This window comes from Myotis yumanensis, unplaced genomic scaffold, assembly GCF_028538775.1.
Source record: "Myotis yumanensis isolate MYYU_CA2020_CCGP unplaced genomic scaffold, mMyoYum1.0.hap1 SCAF_4, whole genome shotgun sequence".
Lineage (NCBI taxonomy): Eukaryota > Metazoa > Chordata > Mammalia > Chiroptera > Vespertilionidae > Myotis > Myotis yumanensis.
In genome coordinates this window covers 29,351,177-29,369,796 of record NW_027223755.1, presented here as the reverse complement: position 1 = coordinate 29,369,796, position 18,620 = coordinate 29,351,177, and the positions used below count along the sequence as shown (strand labels likewise).

At 48.0% G+C, this 18,620-nt stretch overlaps 1 protein-coding gene across 2 annotated transcripts in view; it reads left to right on the top strand.

The window, feature by feature from the left end:
* Positions 1-18,620, top strand: part of PLEKHG4B (pleckstrin homology and RhoGEF domain containing G4B) — a 39,625-nt gene that overhangs the window by 2,890 nt on the left and 18,115 nt on the right. For both annotated transcript variants that reach the window (XM_070412005.1, XM_070412006.1), the window contains exons 2-9: positions 2,071-2,262; positions 2,817-2,940; positions 5,751-5,844; positions 9,955-10,041; positions 11,947-12,063; positions 12,417-12,515; positions 13,133-13,275; positions 13,775-13,913. In XM_070412005.1, the coding sequence (XP_070268106.1) occupies positions 2,071-2,262; positions 2,817-2,940; positions 5,751-5,844; positions 9,955-10,041; positions 11,947-12,063; positions 12,417-12,515; positions 13,133-13,275; positions 13,775-13,913 (995 nt within the window). The remainder of the gene's footprint in view (positions 1-2,070; positions 2,263-2,816; positions 2,941-5,750; positions 5,845-9,954; positions 10,042-11,946; positions 12,064-12,416; positions 12,516-13,132; positions 13,276-13,774; positions 13,914-18,620) is intronic.

The following is an 18,620-nucleotide window of genomic DNA, read 5'->3' as shown; positions in this document are numbered from 1 at the left end:
AACATCCAGGAAGGAAGGAAGACACAGAATAAGTGGAGGCTGCTTCTACCCATGAGGAGGTGGGCAGTGGTACCAAAGATCTGGTCAGAGGGCCAGGACCATTCATTACCCAACCAGTGACCAGTGGACCATTGGTACCTGCTTCCCCTTCGCACCCTGCTGTCCCTGTAGTCAAGTCTGCGGTGTGGTCCCAGACACCATGTGTTCATTAATATGGGAAAGTGCCTCAGTTGGAACCCCTTACTGACGCCTCAGTTAAACAAGTGACGTTTAGCACATTCACTCTTCTGTAGCCACAGGCACAGCCTGCTCCTCCCCTGTTCCAGCTTGCTCCTTTTCTGCTCTGGCTTGCTCCTCCTCGTTCCAGCCTGCTTCTCCTCTGTTCCAGCCTGCTCCTCCCCTGCTCCAGCTTGCTCCTCCTCTGCTCTGACTTGTTCCTCCTCTGTTCCAGCCTGTTTCTCCCCTGTTCCAAATGCCACAGACTGGGTAGCTTATAAAAACAGAAATTTATTTCACAAAGTCTAGAGGCTGAAAGTTAAAGATCAAGGTGCCAACATCAGATTCTGGTGTGGGACCTCTTCCTGGTTCTCCCCTCCTCTGGCTTGCTCCTCCCCTGCTCCAGCTTGCTCCTCCTCTGCTCTTTCTTGCTCCTCCTCTGCTGTGGCTTGCTCCTCCTCTGCTCCAGCCTGTTTCTCCCCTCCTCTGGCTTGCTCCTCCCCTCCTCTGGCTTGCTCCTCCCCTGCTCCAGCTTGTTCCTCCTCTGCTCTGGTTTGCTTCAGCTCCTGAGACTTTACTTTGTCTCCTCTTTAAACATAAAATTAATATAATTTCAAAACTATAAATGTAGCATTTCAGAATTTATTTTAAGAATATTATACTCAGATCATTCATTGTTATTCAACCAGTGGTAACTGAACAACTATTTCTCATTAGCCACATGTGGGTACTGCTTTCATTCCTGGCATTTTAATATTATAGCCCCTACCTCAGACCTCTCCTCCCACTGTCTCGCGGGGCAGGCTGAATGCAGGACAAGCTTACACAAATGACCATCTCAACTAGGATGATGTCTAATGAGAAAAGGCTCACATGAATGTGATGTCTGCTCCCCTTGTCCATGTGAGAAAGCTTGGGTTCGCTGCAGAATTGGTCTTGCCCTTGGCCAGTGATGTGTCCTAGAACATATGAGCATACATGAAAAATTCACACTCAAGGACACTGTGCGATTGGAGTCGATCAGCTAGTGGAGGGATAGACAAAACTGGTCCATCAGGCAGTGGAGTGAGACTCACACGGGAAAGAATGAGGCTCTGGCACAGGCAATGCCATGGGTGAACCTCACAAACAATTCTGCTGACTGAGCAGCCAGGTAAGAGACCACATCGTGTTTGGGTCCATTGATATGAAGGGTCCGGAACAGGTAGATTTACAGACGGAAGGTAGACAGGCGGGGGCCTGGAGCTGCGGTGGGAGAGGAGGTTTATCATAAATGGGCATTTTTCAAGGGACAAAAATGTTCTAAAACTGATTTATGGTGATGGTTGCAGACTTGGTAAAGTGTCTCTGAATTGTATACACGTGAAGTGGATGGATTTTATGATATGTAAAATATATCTCAATAAAGCTTTTTTAAAACACTGTATGTACAAAGGAATGCTGTGGCCTTCTCAGGCCCAGCTCTAGTGAGAAAGCTGTGCAGTTACATGATGTTAGCACTGAAGGAAGTTATGGACGAGGCTTAGGGACAGGAAAGCAAAGCCTCTATTACAAAATAAATGAGTATGACACCATCCAGCATAAAATGTTCCTCCCTGAGGTCTTCAGGCAGTGAGCACTCCCGGTGGAACGGAAATATTTCACTGCACGTGTTTGTTTATGCCCCGCTTCTCAGGAGCACACCTGTCCCAGATGGTGTGTCACGCCTGCGGTTCCACCAGAAATGGGGAAAGTTCTCATGGAAACCCACTGTTTCCACTCACGTTTTTATCCTCACGTTTGTAGCAAGCTGAGCATCTACCTTCAAACCAGAGCAATTCTTCATCTGTGACCAGGTCTCTTTCTGTTGTCCAGCCGGTGTCCCCACAGGTGACTGCAGCTCCCGAGGACACGACCCCCGAAGGTCTCCTGACCTGCTTGCTGAGCTGCTGTGTTCAGAGGATGAGGGACAGCCCCCCAGCACAGGAGACCTGCCCAGCCAGGTGCCCAGGCAGGTGCTGGAGATCAACTTGGAGCTGCTGCAGTCTGGGGCCGTCACCCTCCCAGGTGAGCACGGCTGTCTTACTCTGTTTGGGCTGCTATAACAAATGCCACAGACTGGGTAGCTTATAAAAACAGAAATTTATTTCACAAAGTCTGGAGGCTGAAAGTTAAAGATCAAGGTGCCAACATCAGGTTCTGGTGTGGGACCTCTTCCTGGTTCATGGCTGGCGCCTTTTCACTCTATCCTTACATGGTGGGAGGGGCAAGGGAGCCTTGTGGGATCTCATATAAGAGCACTAATCCCACTCACCAGGGCCCCACCCTCCTCATGGAAGCACATCCTAAAGGCCCACTTCCTAGCACCATCAAATCAGGCTTCAGGGTTAGAGCATGTGAATGTGGGGGAACACGAACACCCAGATGATAACAGTGGCCATCGCTCTCTCAGGTGCACATGGTCTTCACCTGCCCAGGTGGGGGCCAGGCTCTCCTCTCCTGGCTGATCTCACATCTAAGTCAATAACAGTTTGCAGACCCAAGCTCACGATTTTTCAATCCTGAAGCCATGTGTGCCCCACTGGGGCTGCCCCCTTTCACAATGCCCTCTATTCCTGCAGGGACCCGAGACCGTCAGGGGAGAGCAGTAGTGCAGGTCTGCACAAGAGGCCCACTCTGGTCCAGCCAACACATGTCCAGTGCCGAGCTGACCCTCCTGCTGAAGTACCTCCATGGCATCCCCAGGTGGGACTGAGCCAGGTTTCCACCTTTCAGACCCCTTTGGGGATAAACCCATGCAAGTGTGCGTCCTCATGCAAGGGTTTTGGTCTGTCGCCTCCGGGACTCTTGTGACCTGGATAGCACACTCCCACCTGCCCCTCAGTCTCCTGCTTTCTGGCTGCTCTCTGCCCCACCCCATTTTCCATTTCCCCCTTCCCTCCCCCACACATAGTTCCTTCTGCTCACCCTGATCTCTGCCCTCTGAACTGAGGCTCTGCCACACACTCAAGCCCTGAATTCTGTGTCGCTCTGCATTGTTCAGCATTCCTTACTTACATGTTTTATACTCCACCTCTTTCTAAAACATATTTGAAGTGGCCTTGGATAAAGATATCAACTGATATGAAGATAATAATTAGAATAAAAAGGGGAAGAAATCATTCAAATGAGTAGATCCTGGTACTAGGAAGGAGGAAAAACCGATTCGTGCTAATGGAGCCTTACGTTCAGCGGGCAATGCCGAAGGCCAGACAGAAGTGTGCCAACTTCTCAAGTAGACGCGCCCTCCTGACAGAACTCGCAGAGGACCAGGCCTCTTGGGTCCTTGGGAAGGTCACGGTGTGGAGCAGGTCTGCCTGGAAAGCAGCATGTTTGAGGCCTTCTCTGGGGCGGTGATTTCGGGTCTGTCCGTGGACCAAGGACAGAGACAGGGGAGCTAGAGCCCAGGATGGTTCAAGTGCGTTATTTAGCGTCCCCGCCCCCCGATTTCATCAGATGCCAACACACTTTGGATAGTCCTCACGGCTGCTAGACCAAGAGTCCCCCGGGATGCTGGGTGGAAGCACCCCCCAGAGGAGGATGGGCTCAGTCATAAGGGCACCGGCCCGTCTCCAAATCCTGGCTGAGCATAAAACAGGATGGTGACAGCTGCCTCAGAGGCCCGTTAGAGGCTTAGAAATAATCTCCCTGAAGTACCTGGACTGAATCCAGAGTATCGTCTTCCACCACATCACATCACGGCAGTCACATAGCACACATCATGCGATGTGATCACATATGAGAACATGTCATGTGATACACATGTAAGCTTGTGGGGCACATGTTATGTGGCACACGGCCATGTGATATGAGAACCTGTTCCATGGCACGCTGTCCCATCACATGATGTGAGCTCATGTGGGCACATCCCAGGGTGCATCATCACCTGTGATCTCATGTTCTTTGCGGTGTGTCGCTTTCTATTTTAATTGCTTCTGAAACAGCACAGGTAGGATCAGTGTGGGAACATTAAGGTAGAAAAAAGAATTAAAATATTCTCCCTGACCCTCCCTGCACAGAGCAGGTTCCCCGTTATCTGCAGGGCACTAGTTCCGCTGCCTTTGGGGGAGACTGAGATTTCAAATTTGTCCTTCAGCACAGATTTCAATATATATTGAAACTACACTGAAAAAGATAATAGCCTCCCTCTCACCTTAGTTTATTCCTTGTAGGTTTCAGGTAAACACCGCCAAAGCCTTCAGATAACGATGCTTTCTGTTAACAGAAGCTTCTTTAGTGGGAGCCGCAGTGGAGAGCTGTGCGCTTTGGGAGTGCCCGCCCTTCGGCATCCTTAGCCAAGCAAAGCTGGCGAGCGGTGCTGGTTCTCCATTTGTAAGGAAGCATCTGTGAGTTGAGGCTGAGGGTGCGTATGGGGTCAGCAGGGCCAGGACTTGAACCTGGAAATTGAGCCCTCTGCTTTTTCTGCCTTGCCACTGCAAATACAGGCAGCCCGCGTCTCCTCATCAGAGAAGGTGTCCTCACCAGCCCACGACGCTCTGGGAGAAAGCCTCTGTTAAGGGTCATTCCTAAAGCACCAGGACAAACTCGTTCTGGGGCCTCTGGTTTACCTGGTTCTTTCCCTACAAGCATTGTAATTTTGTTAGCATCTCGGTAGAATATTACACCTTGAGAAGCCGAAATCCACTCGCCATTGTGGGACGTGACACCTGCCTTCAGCTCTCTGAATGAGGTACCTGAGATGTCAACATTATTAGGAAAAGTGCCCAGCAGTATCTTGTTACTGCAGGTGTGTGACAAGGAGCATTTGTTTGGTGGGTGTGCCTTATAAATGCACCACCATCAGACTCTGAGATACACAAAAATCTTAAAATTAGGAAGAATATTGGTTGTCATTCATCCGACTTGTGCAGTGAAGAAATCCATCCATCCATCCACACTTACCTGGAAATACAAAAGAGAATAGAATATGGCTTCTGCCTTCAAGAAGACACACACGGGAACCCAGTTTACCACAGCTCCCGGCATAAGACAAGTCCACGGTGCTGGGAAAGAGCTGCATCCCCAGCAAGGGAGGAGGCTGCCCCACGTGCTGTGTCCTGGAGGAGGGTGAGTGCAGACAAGAAGAGGACGGCTTTCCAGGTAGAAGGAAGAGCACACACAGCCCCAGGGCAGACGGCCACTTTCTGGTGGCACCGAGCGAGGCAGGAGCGTGAGGACCAGAGACAGTGCAAAGGGAGCAGGTCCCCTGGGCCAGAAGAGCATGCTGACCTCAACGTGCAGTGGGAGGAGAAGCGGAGCAGTGGTGGGAAGACAGCTCTGAGACTTCAGCAGCTCCCCTTGCCTGGAGATGCTGATGGACCTGAGGCCTGTTGTCTGCTTCCAACTGATGGGCAGCTTGATTCCTCAGGAGGCAGAGGGTGATGTGTGTAAAGTCAAGACTTCTGAGTTCTAAAGACGGGAGGATCTGGGTGGATGTCTCATTGAGAGATGGAGAAACACATCCTGGAAGAGGCTTAACCTGCAGTGGTTAACACCATCTGTCTTCCTCTCTCCAGGAAGGAGGTGCGGGACCTGGGGATGGTCATCCTGGTGGACACACGCAAGAGTCCGGCCGTCCCTGCCCTCTCCCAGGCCCTGGCAGCTCTGCAGGTGAGTTGGGGTCACTCCCACCCTCAGTGCCCGAATGTCTCAGGGCTAGGTGGGCCGTGGGCACAGAGCCCTCTTGGAAGGAGTGTCCGGCCCGTCCCCTGGTCCTCGCTGCAGACCTTAACAGCAGAACCAGCAGGCTCAGCCTGTGCAGGCCTTGTGGTGTCATGATCTGTCTCAGCAGGAATGGTAACGACCCCTTCCTTTCATAGCACGTCTGTATCCAACAGCTGCTACATCAGGGTACAGACCAGACAGGATGGAGGCCTGGAGGGGTGGCTGCCACTTGCTGTGAGGATGAGGGCCCTGGACCTTGGGTGCCTCTGGGACTGGTTCAAGGAGGTTGTCCAGCAGGTTCATGGTCCGCGCCCCGCCCCCCAGGAAGATCCCACCCTGGATTCTGGTTTATGAATAAAATTCAGAGAGGATTGGGGAGTTCCTGAAATGGGGATAAAGGCACCGCTGGGATGTTCCAGGTACCCAGGGCTAGACAGGAACCAAAGAGCATCAGCTTCCCTCAGACGTATGTACTAGTACAAAGGTCCCCTTGTGTGCCAAGCACTGTGCTGGGGACTGGGGTGTCAGAGGCTCCTGGAATCTTCTCCAGCTGCCCTAGCTACTCCCTGAGCCAAAGCCAGTGTCCTGTGTTCTGTCTCTGCTAAAGGTGCAGAGACAGAACTGGCCGCTGTTCTCACCCAGTTCCTTAAGTTTAGCGATGCCACGTGCAAGTTCTTCCCAGGAAGGACTCAGGGACAGAGGTTGGGAGATGTCTGAGTGTAAGTGTTGGGGCCAGTGAGGCCAGGCCGGAGAGACCTGGGGAGATGATGGAAACCTCCAGGCTGGAGACACGAGGCCCGGAGCTGAGGCCAGGCAGCGGGATGGACAGGTTAGCAGGAGCAGGGACATCCCTGGTCCAGGCATCTAGGCTGTGGTGCTGCTCCTGGCCTGACCCAGGAAGAAAAGCCAGCGAGCAGATTCTGGGAGGGGAAACAAGGCTGCTGGCCATCCAGCACTTGTGAAAGGGTCTCAGAACAAACCTGATGGGTGAGTCTGCATTTCAGAGCGATGTATGTGCTCAGTCTTAGCTTTCTGCAAAAAAGGTTCACATTGCATTCTTGTACTAGTGAAGCCTGAGTTACCTCCTCTGACACAGCCACAGGTTTGACGTGCCAAAATTCAGTTTCCATGAGACATTTCAGAAGCACACAATCTGTTTGCTCATATCCCCTGCTGTCAACCAGCTGTTGGGCTCAAAAGTCAGAAACCAGGTTGTCATCCAGTTTTGTGTTCATATTCTGCTCAAGACTGGGAAAATTCCTTAGAGATTCTGGCCTTCCGTAATTACACGCAATTTTATATAACAGTAATGACTGAGAAATTGCCAAGTAAAGTTTTTTAAGAAAATAGATAGATGATTGCTTTCCAGAAAGATTTTGAAGGAAGTTCTGTTTGAAGATGTAATGGAAATGTTGATGACCCTAAGATGTCCTCTGAGTCCTTCGATTTTGCTAAAAGATTGTTAATATGAACTTCCTGGTTGGTTGTGATTCAACTGGACAATAAGACAACATGTGTTAATAACTCAGAAATGCATTTCCCTAAAGTTAGTGGTTGAATGCCTCAGGTAATAACATCAGGTCACCATCCATATAAATAGCAACTTAGGAGTAAAGCAATTTTGTTTTGCCTCCAAAACCAAACTAAAATGTCACATTGATCAAATATTTTGAAAAATGTAACCAGAAGTTTTGAGCAAATTCCTAGAAATCCTTTTATTTGCTTCATGTAGCTTGTTGGGAAAAGCTTTATAATCATGAAAGAGCTGTGAGAGCTACCAGACCCATGTGCCACACAGGAAGTCCTGGCTGGGTATACCCGTGACCCACCTGGGTTTTAGACACTCCAATGCTAGTGCCCCAGTGGAAGCCTTGATGAACCCCCAAGGTCAAAGCAGATAGCTGCTCACAGCCCCACCCACAGAAGCCCCTCTAGAGGGTCCTGGCCTGTCTCCTCCTCATGGGGACCAGCCCCCCACACTCACCCTTGTCTGCAGGTAGCCCCTCAAGTAACTATACTTCAAATTATTAAATTATTAAAGTTCAAATACCATAAAAAATATCCCACTTTAAAAGGAAGTAATGATTTTTTTTCCCTTGGTGAAAGAAAATCCTAAGAATTTGCTATCCCTCACACACACAACACATAACTACTAAACACTAATTGGGGTAATTGTTATCAAGCATTGATTCTGTTCTCATTTGTTTGAGAATTAATATTAATTTGTTTGCAATAGAACAAATAGGAGTATATGAGAAATATAAAACACTCTGCAAAACTGTTTTGAATGCATGATAAATCAAAAAGTTTAGCTAAATTAAGTGAGAGAAATAGAATATGGCTCTATAATGAGAAAGCAAGAATGATTTTTTGGGGGGGCTTTCTATGGTTTATTTATTCAATAAATATTTATAAAATGTCCTCCATAAGAAGCCACTAAACAAAAGTAGAAATATATCAGATGGAATTAATACAAATATCAGTTAGTTCTGAGGCCCATCCAGTAAGTTCATTTCAACATAAGAAATTACCTAAAACCTGTTTATCACACTACAAGAAACTTTGAAAAAGTAAAGCTTCAGAGAATATGAATGAAGAAGCACTAATAAAAAGTGTTTTATTGCTAAATAAACTGGCCTCAATATAATAGCAAACAGAAACCAAAGAGGTTTGATTAAAGTCATAAACACATCAAAAAATAAGATTTTTCAGTCGATAGGATTAGAACAATTGGACATCTGTATGCAAAAGAAAAGGGAAAAAAATCCTCAACATATGCCTCATACTATATATAAAAATTAACTACAAATGGGTCATAGACCTACCTATAAAATCTAAAACTACAAAACCACCAGAAGGTCACACAAGGTCATGATCATTTTCATGACCTTGGTTTATGGAAAAATTTTTTACTTCTGACCCCAATAACATAATCCATAAAAGGAAAAAAGGATAAATTGGACTTCATAAAAAGTTAAAAATTTCTCAAAAGACACTGTTACTAAAATGAAAATACAAACTATGGACTGTGAAAAAACATTTGAAAAACACATATCTGATATTCTTGTACCCAGAATATATAAAGCCTCAAAACTCAAAAAAACAAACAACCCAATAAAATATGGGCAAAAGATTTGAACACACTTCACTAAAGAGGATGTACGAATAGCAAATAAGCATATGAAAATATATTCAGCATCACTAGTCATTGGAGAACCGCAACTTAAAACCAAAATGAGTAATACACATGCCACAACAGCAAAACATGACAAGAAAAAGGGCTTGGTATTGCTGGTGACTTCTGGAGCTCCCTTTAAAGATGCAGAATGGTCCAGCCCCTCTGGAAAACAATGGGCCGTTTTCTTCAGAAGTCCAACACAACTTGTCATAGGACTTAGCAATCTGCTACCTATTTACCCAAGAGAAATAAAAACTTACGTTCACACAGTGTGTATTGTGCCTTTACTTATGATTGCCAAAAGCTAGAAACAACCCGATGTCCTGCAACTGGTAAATGGAACAACAAACGGTTGTACCTTTGTGCAGTGAAATACTACTCAACAATGAAAAGGGATGAACTGCTGATATTCACGACATGGATGGATTTCAAGTGCACTATGCTACGGGAAAGAAACCAATACTTGTGTGATCCCAGTTATCTGACAACTTGGAAAGGTAGATTTATTGAGATAGAAAACAGAACAGTAGTGTCCAGGGGCCAAGGAGCTTGACTGCAAAGGAGTGTGAAGAAATTTGGGGGATGCTAACCTGTGCCTTATCTTCATAGTGGTGGTGGTTACATGACTGTAAGTTATGTCAAAACTCAGAGAACTGTACACTAAAAAGGGTGAACTTTATTATATGTAAATTATAACCAATAAACCTGAATACATTAAATAATTTATAAGGGCAACTAATTTACACTTAGAGCAAAGGCATTCTAGATATTTTGGCAAAATATCAAAGTGGAAGTAGCGCAATCAAAATTGGACAATTCTATCAACTCAATGAAGTTAAAAATTAGAAAGCTAATTAATATTTTTTTACTTATTTCAGAACATATCTCCACCCATAATTCATAGTATTTTGCTGTTGGTGGATAAAGATTCCGCATTCAGGCCTGACAAGGATGCAGCAATTCAGGTAATGGTTTTAGACCCTCAGCATTAGATCTGACTTTGAGTGATGCATAAGATTAAATAGTAAGGCACCCAGATGAGATAAAACATTTGAAAGAATTTATGTAAGTTCTGGTCTCAGCCACAAAGGAGCCTGGAGACCTGTCTCTGGCCCTTTAGTTCTTGCGGGAGCCGAGCAGAGCATAACATCAGAACTTTTGAAAATCGGATCTGCTTCTCCAACTCAGTTGTCTTCTTTCCTTTTCTTTCTTGCTTCTTTCTCTTTTATTTAAAAAATTCTCTGCTTTCTTTCTTGAGGGGTATTTTCACTAGATATGGACTTTTGGCTTCACAGTAGTTTTTCTGTTTGTTTGTTTATCTAGCACTTTAAAGATGTTATTCTGTTTTTTTCTGGCCTTCCTATTTGCTGATGAAAAGTTCGTGGTAATTCAAGTAACTGTTCATCTATTAGAAATGTCCTTTTCCTCTGGCTACTTTCAAGATTTTCTCTCTTTTTTTCTTCAGCAAATTGACTATAATGCGACTGAGTATGGTTTTCATCATATTCATCCCATTAGGTATGGCTGAAATTTTATGTCTATCACCAAATTTAGAAAGTTTTCAGTCATTATTTCTTGAAATGTTTTTTTTCTGCTTATTTGGGGCAATCCTCTCTTTCTAGGATTTCAGTTACACACACTGATGCCATCTCATAGGTCTCTGAGAATGTCTTTTTTAAAATGTTTTTTCTCTCTCTTCTTCAGATCAGATTGTTCCCACTGATCTATCTTAAAGGTTACTGACTCCATATTCTCATCTCCAGTCAGCTATTAATCCCATCTAGTGAATTTTTAAATTCAAATATTGTGTTTTTCAGCTATGAAATTTCCAGTGGGTTTTTAAATATAATCTCTGCTGAGATTTCCTATCCTCTCATTAATTGCAAGTGTTTTTCCTTTACATCTTTGAGCATAGCTATAATAGTTGCTTTAAAGTGCTTGTCTAGTAATTTCAACATCTGGGTCTTCTCAGTGTTGGCCTCTGTTGATTATCTTTTCCTTTGAGAATGAGTCACATTTTCCTGATTCTTCGTGTGTCAAGTAATTTTGGATGGTATTCTAGACACTGTGAACATTCTTTTATAAAGACTCTAGATGCTGTTATAAACCTCCACACAGTGCTATTGTAGCATGAATTTGACTTGGTTAGACTCAAACTGAAAACCATCCCTTGCATAGGTTCAGTTCAGATTTTGCCTTCAGTTGCTCAAAGTCCTCCCCTTGTACACATGGTTCAGGGTCAGTTTACAGACTTCCGGAGCTCCCTTCCCCCACTTTCTCCCTTGTGAGAATTGCTCTTCACGTTCCACCCCATCTGTCCTCTGGTTCTTTGGGCCAGAAAGATGCCAATTTTCTATCAGAGCTTCAGCCTCTCCAGTCTCACCATTAGCAGCCTGCTTTCCCGCCAAAGCCGTAAAAACGGGATGCTCCCTCCATGCTGGTTCCTTCATCCACTTTCCGTTGCTCACAATAAGCCCGGCTTTGTCCCCCCTTCAGAGCTTTCAAACAGTTGCCATTGCACTTTGTCCAGAGTGTGTGGTTTTGTCTGTGAAGGGTCAACTCTGCCTGTCAGAAACAGCACATCCTCACTTTCTTCCTCACGTTTCCTTTCCTTTTCCTGCCTTTTCCCTTCCCCCCTTATCATCTTGCCCTTGCTTCCTTCCCAGTCCCCTGCCTTTTTTTGTCTTTTCTTAAAGGGGATTTCTCCTTCATTTCTCTTTGCTACCCTCTCCTTTCACTTCTTCTTCCCTTCATTCCTGTATCCAACCACACACAGTCCATTAATGCCACAGCCAGGCAGCATAGCGGAACCCGTCAACAGCAGTTCTCCCAGGAAGGAGCCATCCAGCGGTGTTTCCCTCTCCTGGCAGTGTGAGGTGGTGGGCTCCCTGAAGGCCCTGCACAAGTTTGTCGACAGCTCCCAGCTGACCGCAGACCTCGAGGGCTCCTTTCCCTACAGCCACAGTGACTGGATCTGTTTCCGCCGGGTAAGGAGCAGCTCACAGCAGCTGCGTGCGCCACAGTCACCAGGGGACTTCACCTAATGGATGTTCTTACTCAAATCTGAAAGGGCATCGACACCCCTGGCCTCGCACCTTTCACAGGTGCCATTTGTAATCTGTTTCTAACGACCATGCTGCACGGGCTTAAGAATGCCACGAAAATCCAGCCCTGGACGGGGAGGGTGCTGCTCCCAGCTTCTGAGACAGCCAGAGGTCTCTGGGTGACACCATGACAGGCTTACTACCTGAGGTCAGTTTAAATGTAGGAAGTCACAGTTGCTTGCTTCAGTGTCTGACAGACTGTGTCTTTTTTGTCTCTTCCTCTCGAACCACAATAGAAACTGGAGACCTTTGTCACAAACTGCCAGGACGCCATTGCTTTCTTACAAAATTTAGTCAGCTCCCTGAGCACCCACAGGACCCTCAGCACGGCTCAGGTAGGTCCTTGGTATTTTTTTTTTATTTGATGGGTAGAAATATAGAAGTTTAGTCAAAACTTGAAAGTTAATATTTGGTTTCACCACCATCCATAGCAGAGATTCTCAAACCCTTTGGATTTGTAGATCCCTTTTGGTTAGCAAACAACATCCAAAGGACCACTTCCTCCCCCTTATGACCAAAAAACCCCACCCTGCCAAAAAGAGAAACAACACCGCCACATTTGATTCTATGCCAGCAAGGCATGAGTGAGTGCTGCTGGGAGCAAGCAATTCAAACACAATATAGAGAAGGGCTGGCCGGAGGGGCCACCACAACCAGGAGACACCTCATGGGTGCCCAGGGTGCGCGCACTTCCAGACACCAGGTTCTCCTATGCTGAGTGAGTTTCAGTTTCCCTCTGGCCCTGCCCATGAGTCTCAGTCTCAGACCTCCCTCCCCTGGGTGAGGATTCTGGAATCTGCTACCCACCCTCCTGCTAGGACTGAGTGGTGGGTGTGGCCACCCTGCTGTGCTCTCAGCTTGATTGGTCACATCTAATTCCTACCCAACATTAGACCTGGGAGGACTGCCTGGAGGAGGGGGTTTTTATGCACATTTCTTCCCACCCCCGCAGGAGGTCACAGAGTTAATCAGTGAGCACAAGGCCATAATGAAACGAGTCCTGGAAGATGCACTGCTGGTCACCCTCCGCCTGGAAGGTGGTACTGTGCTGGCACGGCTAAGGAGGAAAGAGCAAGGGGCCAGTGAAGACAGCCGGTGAGTGTCAACTCTGGGGCACGTTGGGGTGAAGCACAGCATTCTGCCCTACAGGGGAAGCCCTCTCTGTCATAGGCAGCGACCAAGGGGCCCAGACCTCCATTCCTCTGACAGACAGGCTTGACTGGACCAGAGCGTGTCTCATTCAGGGACTCCAAGGAAAACTAGCTGAGTCCTTGGAATGCTCGAGTGGAAGACAAAACTCATTATAGTGGGATTCAGAGTCCTGACCAAGTGCTTCCTCCACCCACATTTCACCCCACCTTGGAGGTGCCTGCATGGATGTGGCCAGCAGGTGTCACCGCTTATAGGTACATTTAAGTTCCTGCTCAGGCGCTGGGCCCCATCTGGACCTTCCATTTGTCAGACGGGAAAGACATAAGAAGAGTGCAGTTGTGTGTTTTAAGTAGGTTGTCACCAACAGCATGTTTCTAAGGGGACGGCCTATGAACAAACCAGTGATCAGGACGCGACCCCAGACAGCTGCCTTCTCTTCCAGAGACAGCATTGAGGCTGCCTCCCGACTGTACAACCAAGTGGACGAAGAGGTGCACAGGCTGGTCCTCACCTCCAACAGGTGTCTCCAGGAGCTGGAGAGTCTGCGGGAACTGAGGGCACTCCAGGAGGAACGTGAGCAGGTCAGCCAGCATTGGGGAAGGAAGGGACCAGGCCAGCCAGCATCTGGGAGGGAGGGGACCAGGTCAGCCAGCATTGGGGAAGGAAGGGACCAGGCCAGCCAGCATCTGGGAGGGTGGGGACCAGGTCATCCAGCATCTGGGAGGGAGGGGACCAGGCTAGCCAGCATCTGGGAGGGAGGGGACCAGGTCAGTGCTCCAGAAGGGGGGTACCAGGTCAGCCAGCATCAGCACACACACATAAGCCTTGTGCTACAAGTAACCATGGCTATAATGTCACTGGGCGAGAGGAGATTTTTAGCTCCATTGTATCTTAGGGGACCACCATCAAATATGTGGTCTGTTGGTGACTGAAAGTCATTATGCTGCACATGACTACCTACTTTTAAGTAAAATCCTTATTATTTTATCAACCACTATTTCCATGCAAATACTGTGAAGACGGGAGCCTGCACAGCCAGGTGTATAGGGCAAGGTGAAGATGACTGGAAAATGTCCCTGGATCCTCAAGTTGTCAGATCACCTCAGGGCCGTCAGGGGGCAGGATTGCCACTGCCAGGGGGCCCCAGGGTGGTCAGCAGGCATGATGGGGTGTGGCTACTATTTCCCCTCCTCGGTCTCCCCACAACCAACCCCAGCTCCAGTCATGGGCCAGCAGGAGCAGGGGGCAGAGACAGGAGACCATCAGCACAGCCAGGGCAAGGCAGGTACAGACAGGAGTGAGCCAGCTCGCCGGGACCCTGTGTGGTGGCAGCCCGGAGGATGGCTGACTTGGGACACCCCAAGCTGAAGGGGCTGCCCTGCCTGGGGTCCTCTGACCTGTGGATCGCCCTGTGGAGTCTCTGCTTCCTTCTCCTCCATCCTGCGGAGTCCCCTCTCTGTCCTGTGGGGACTGCTATTTCCCATACGCCAGATTTTCCTCTTCTTTCTTTTTCCTATTGTTTTGAACAGAATACCCACCAGGACTTTCCAGAAAAAGGGATGGTGGGATGAAAATTTCTGAAACCTTGGATATCTGACTGTCTTTTTCCACCTTCACATTTCACGGTAGCTTTAAAATTTCCCTCCCGGATTTTGGAGGCACTGTTTCATGTCTTTCCCTTCATGCATTGCAGTAGAGCAGTGGTTCTCAACCTTCCTCATGCCGCCACCCTTTAATACAGTTCCTCATGTTGTGGTGACCCCCAATTTCATTGTTACAAATTGAACATAATTAAAGCATAGTGATTAATCACAAAAACAATATGTAATTATATATGTGTTTTCCGATGGTCTTAGGCGACCCCTGTGAAAGGGTCATTTGAACCCCAAAGGGGTCGCGACCCACAGGTTGAGAACCACTGCAGTAGAGGATCCTTCTCTGTTCTGCTGGTGACCTTGGTCTGGGCCCTGTTTTATCTCACTGGACACCTGTTCACCTCTGGTTTCCTCGGAGCACTTTGGCCCCAGTGACCACAGGGCTGGGGGTCCCTCCTTTGCCAGTGGTCCTCCTGAGCACCTAAAGGATTCAAGGGTTCTGTTCGCAGTCAGGTCAGGTGTGTACAGGGGATGATATTGGTGGGGGGGTGCAATGGGCAATTGATTGATGTTTCTCTCTTCCCCTCTCTCCAAAAAGCAATCATATATCTAATCTAATAAAAGAGAAACATGCAAATTGACTGCTCCTCCGCTATGCCCTAAGCCACACCCACCAGGCAATCAGAGTGACTATATGCAAATTAACCCAACCAAGATGGCGGCCAGCAGCCACGGAGCTGGAGCAAGCAGGAGGCTTGGTTGCCCCGGTGATGGAGGAAGCCAAGCTTCCTGCCTGCCCTGGCCGGCTGTGGCCTCCACTCAGGCAACAAAGTTTCAAGAAGATAAATAAATCCCAGATACCTGCTTCCAGCCAGCCTCCACTGGGAGCTTGGGTGGCTGGGGGCCATAGGCAGCATGCAAACAGCCATCAGCCCCTCACCCAGGATGGCCACACCCTCATGGGGTCAGGGTCCCCGCTGGGGGGGCTTGGCCAGCCTGCAAACAGCCATGAGCCCCTCACCCGGGCTGGCCAGGCACCCCAGCGGGGACCTCCACCCTGAAGGGGCTGTGGCCAGCCTGCAAACAGCCATCAGCCACTCACCCAGACTGGCCAGGCACTCCAACAGGACCCCCCTCCCTGAAGGGGGTGTGGCCAGCCTGAAAACAGCCCTCAGCCCCTCACCCAGGCTGGCCAGGCACCCCAGGGAGGGACCCCCACCCTGATCTGGGACACCCTTCAGGGCAAACCAGCCGGCCCCCACCCATGCACCAGGCCTCTATTCTATATAATAAAAGGGTAATATGCAAATTGACCCTAACAGCCAAATGACTGGGAATGACTGGTCACTATGACACACACTGACCACCAGGGGGCAGATGCTCAATGCAGGAGCTGCCCCCTGGTGGTCAGTGTGCTCCCATAGGGGGAGCTCTGCTCAGCCACAAGCCAGGCTGATGGCTGCCAGTACAGCAGTGGTGGTGGGAGTCTCTCCCGCCTCCTCAGCAGCGCTAAGGATGTCTGACTGCAGCTTAGGCCTGCTCCCCACTGACAAGTGGACATCTCCCGAGGGCTCCTGGGCTGCCAGAGGGATGTCTGACTGACTGCCAGCTTAGGCCCATTCCCCCGGGGAGCGGGCCTAAGCCAGCAGGTGGTCATCCCCCAAGGGGTCCTAGACTGCGAGAGGGCACAGGCTGGGCTGAGGGACCTCCCCTCCACCCCGAGTGCACAAATTTTTGTGCACCAGGCCGCTAATATACACACACACACACACACACACACATACGTACACACACATACACACACACACACACATATCCATCCATCCATCCTTGGGTGAGGATTGTTTTTTTTTAAGTGTGATCATGCTGCACACAGTTGCTTCTGACCTGCTTTGTCTGGTGGGCTATATGCCCAGTACCCCAAGCAGCCCTGCTTTTTGCTGTCATAAACATCACTATGCCTGCCTCTCTCACTCTTTGGGTTGTTCACTGTGGACAAATTCCTCAGCTCAGCACTGTTTTTACACATTTGGCAAGTGGCCCCAGCCAGCGTGCCCAGCATGGATTATCGTCACGTTAATCTGATGAGTACAAGTTCAGGATCTCACCAGTGTTTGCATTTGGGATTTTATGCTGTAGTGGATCTCTGTCTTCATGCATTTATTGGTTATTTGTATTTATTCTTTAATAAGCTGCATTTTCTTGCACTTGGCCAGTTTCTCTACTGTTTGTAATAGTTTCATTGTGTCACTTCTTCTGATCCTTTCATTATGTTGCAAATAATTTCCCCGGTTTATAATTTGTCTTTTAACTTTGCTTATGACTGAAATGGCCTTTTGTACTTTAAGGTTACAGAATAACTAATGTATCTCATTGTACGACCTTTATGGTTTTAATTTTCTCATTTAAATCTTCAAACCAACTAGAATTAAATTTGTTCACATGATTGGAGGGCGCACTCCACCTCTGAGAGGCCTCTGCTATCCTGTCCATTTCCTGCTCCTCCCCACCGGCAGCTCTGACATCACCGGTGCTTCCTTATAAAATTCTTGTTTTATGAGGTATCACCTCACACCTGTCAGATGGCTACCATCAAAAAATCAACAAAGGACAAGTGTTGGCAAGGATGTGGAGAAAAGTACACTGTGGTGGGAATGCAGACTGGTGCAGCCATTATGGAAAACAGTATGGAGTTTCCTCAAAAAACTAAATATGGAACTGCCATTTGACCTTGTGATTCCACTTCTAGGAATATAGCCTAAGAAACCTGAAAACACCAATCAGAAAGAATGTATGTACCCTTATGTTCATAGCAGTATAATTTACAACAGCTAAGGTCTGGAAACAGCCCAAGTGTCCATCAGTAGATGAGTGGGGGGGGGGGGGGGGGGAAGCTGTGGTACATTTATACCATGGAATACTATGCAGCCGTAAAAAAGAAGAATCTCTTACCTTTTGAGACAGCATGGAGGGACCTGGAGAGTATCATGCTAAGTGAAATAAGTCAGAGAAAGACAAGTATCACATGATCTCATTCATATTGGAATCTAAGTAACAAAATAAACTGATGAACGGAGTGAATCCAGAGACATGGACGCATGGAACAGAGTGCAGAATCTAGGAGGGGAGGTGGGTGGGAGGTAATCAGCCAAAGACCTTGTATGAATACGTGCATAACCCATGGACGCAGACAGCGGGGAGGTGAGGGCCTGCGGTGAGAGGTGGGGGTGGGGTGGAGGGGATCAATGGGGGAGGGGGCAGGGAAGGGGACATATGTAATACTTTCAACAATAAAGATGTTAAAAATTAACAAATGATAAAATAGAATTCTTGTCTTGATATTTTTCTCCATGACTCTCCCCACAAAGAATGTCCACTGATCTCTCTCCTCTGCCTGTACAACTGGGAGCACTGAATCCAGTCCTTGAGGTCATGGTGCAGCCTGATCGCGCTGTTTTTAATAACAGACCTCTCTTCTTGGGCACCTAACAGCCAGGGGTCCCTGGCATTGCTCTCCAGTGAGAACTGTGAATGAGAAAGAAGCATTTCCCTCTGACATGTCCAGTCTGAACCACGAGATAGTGCCATGAAATTTGTCTCTAAAATGAAAACCTGGACCTCATCACACTGTCAGGTGCAGGCAGGGCTGCCGCCGGCCCCTCTGTCACTCCCAGGAGGCCCTGGTGTCCAAGC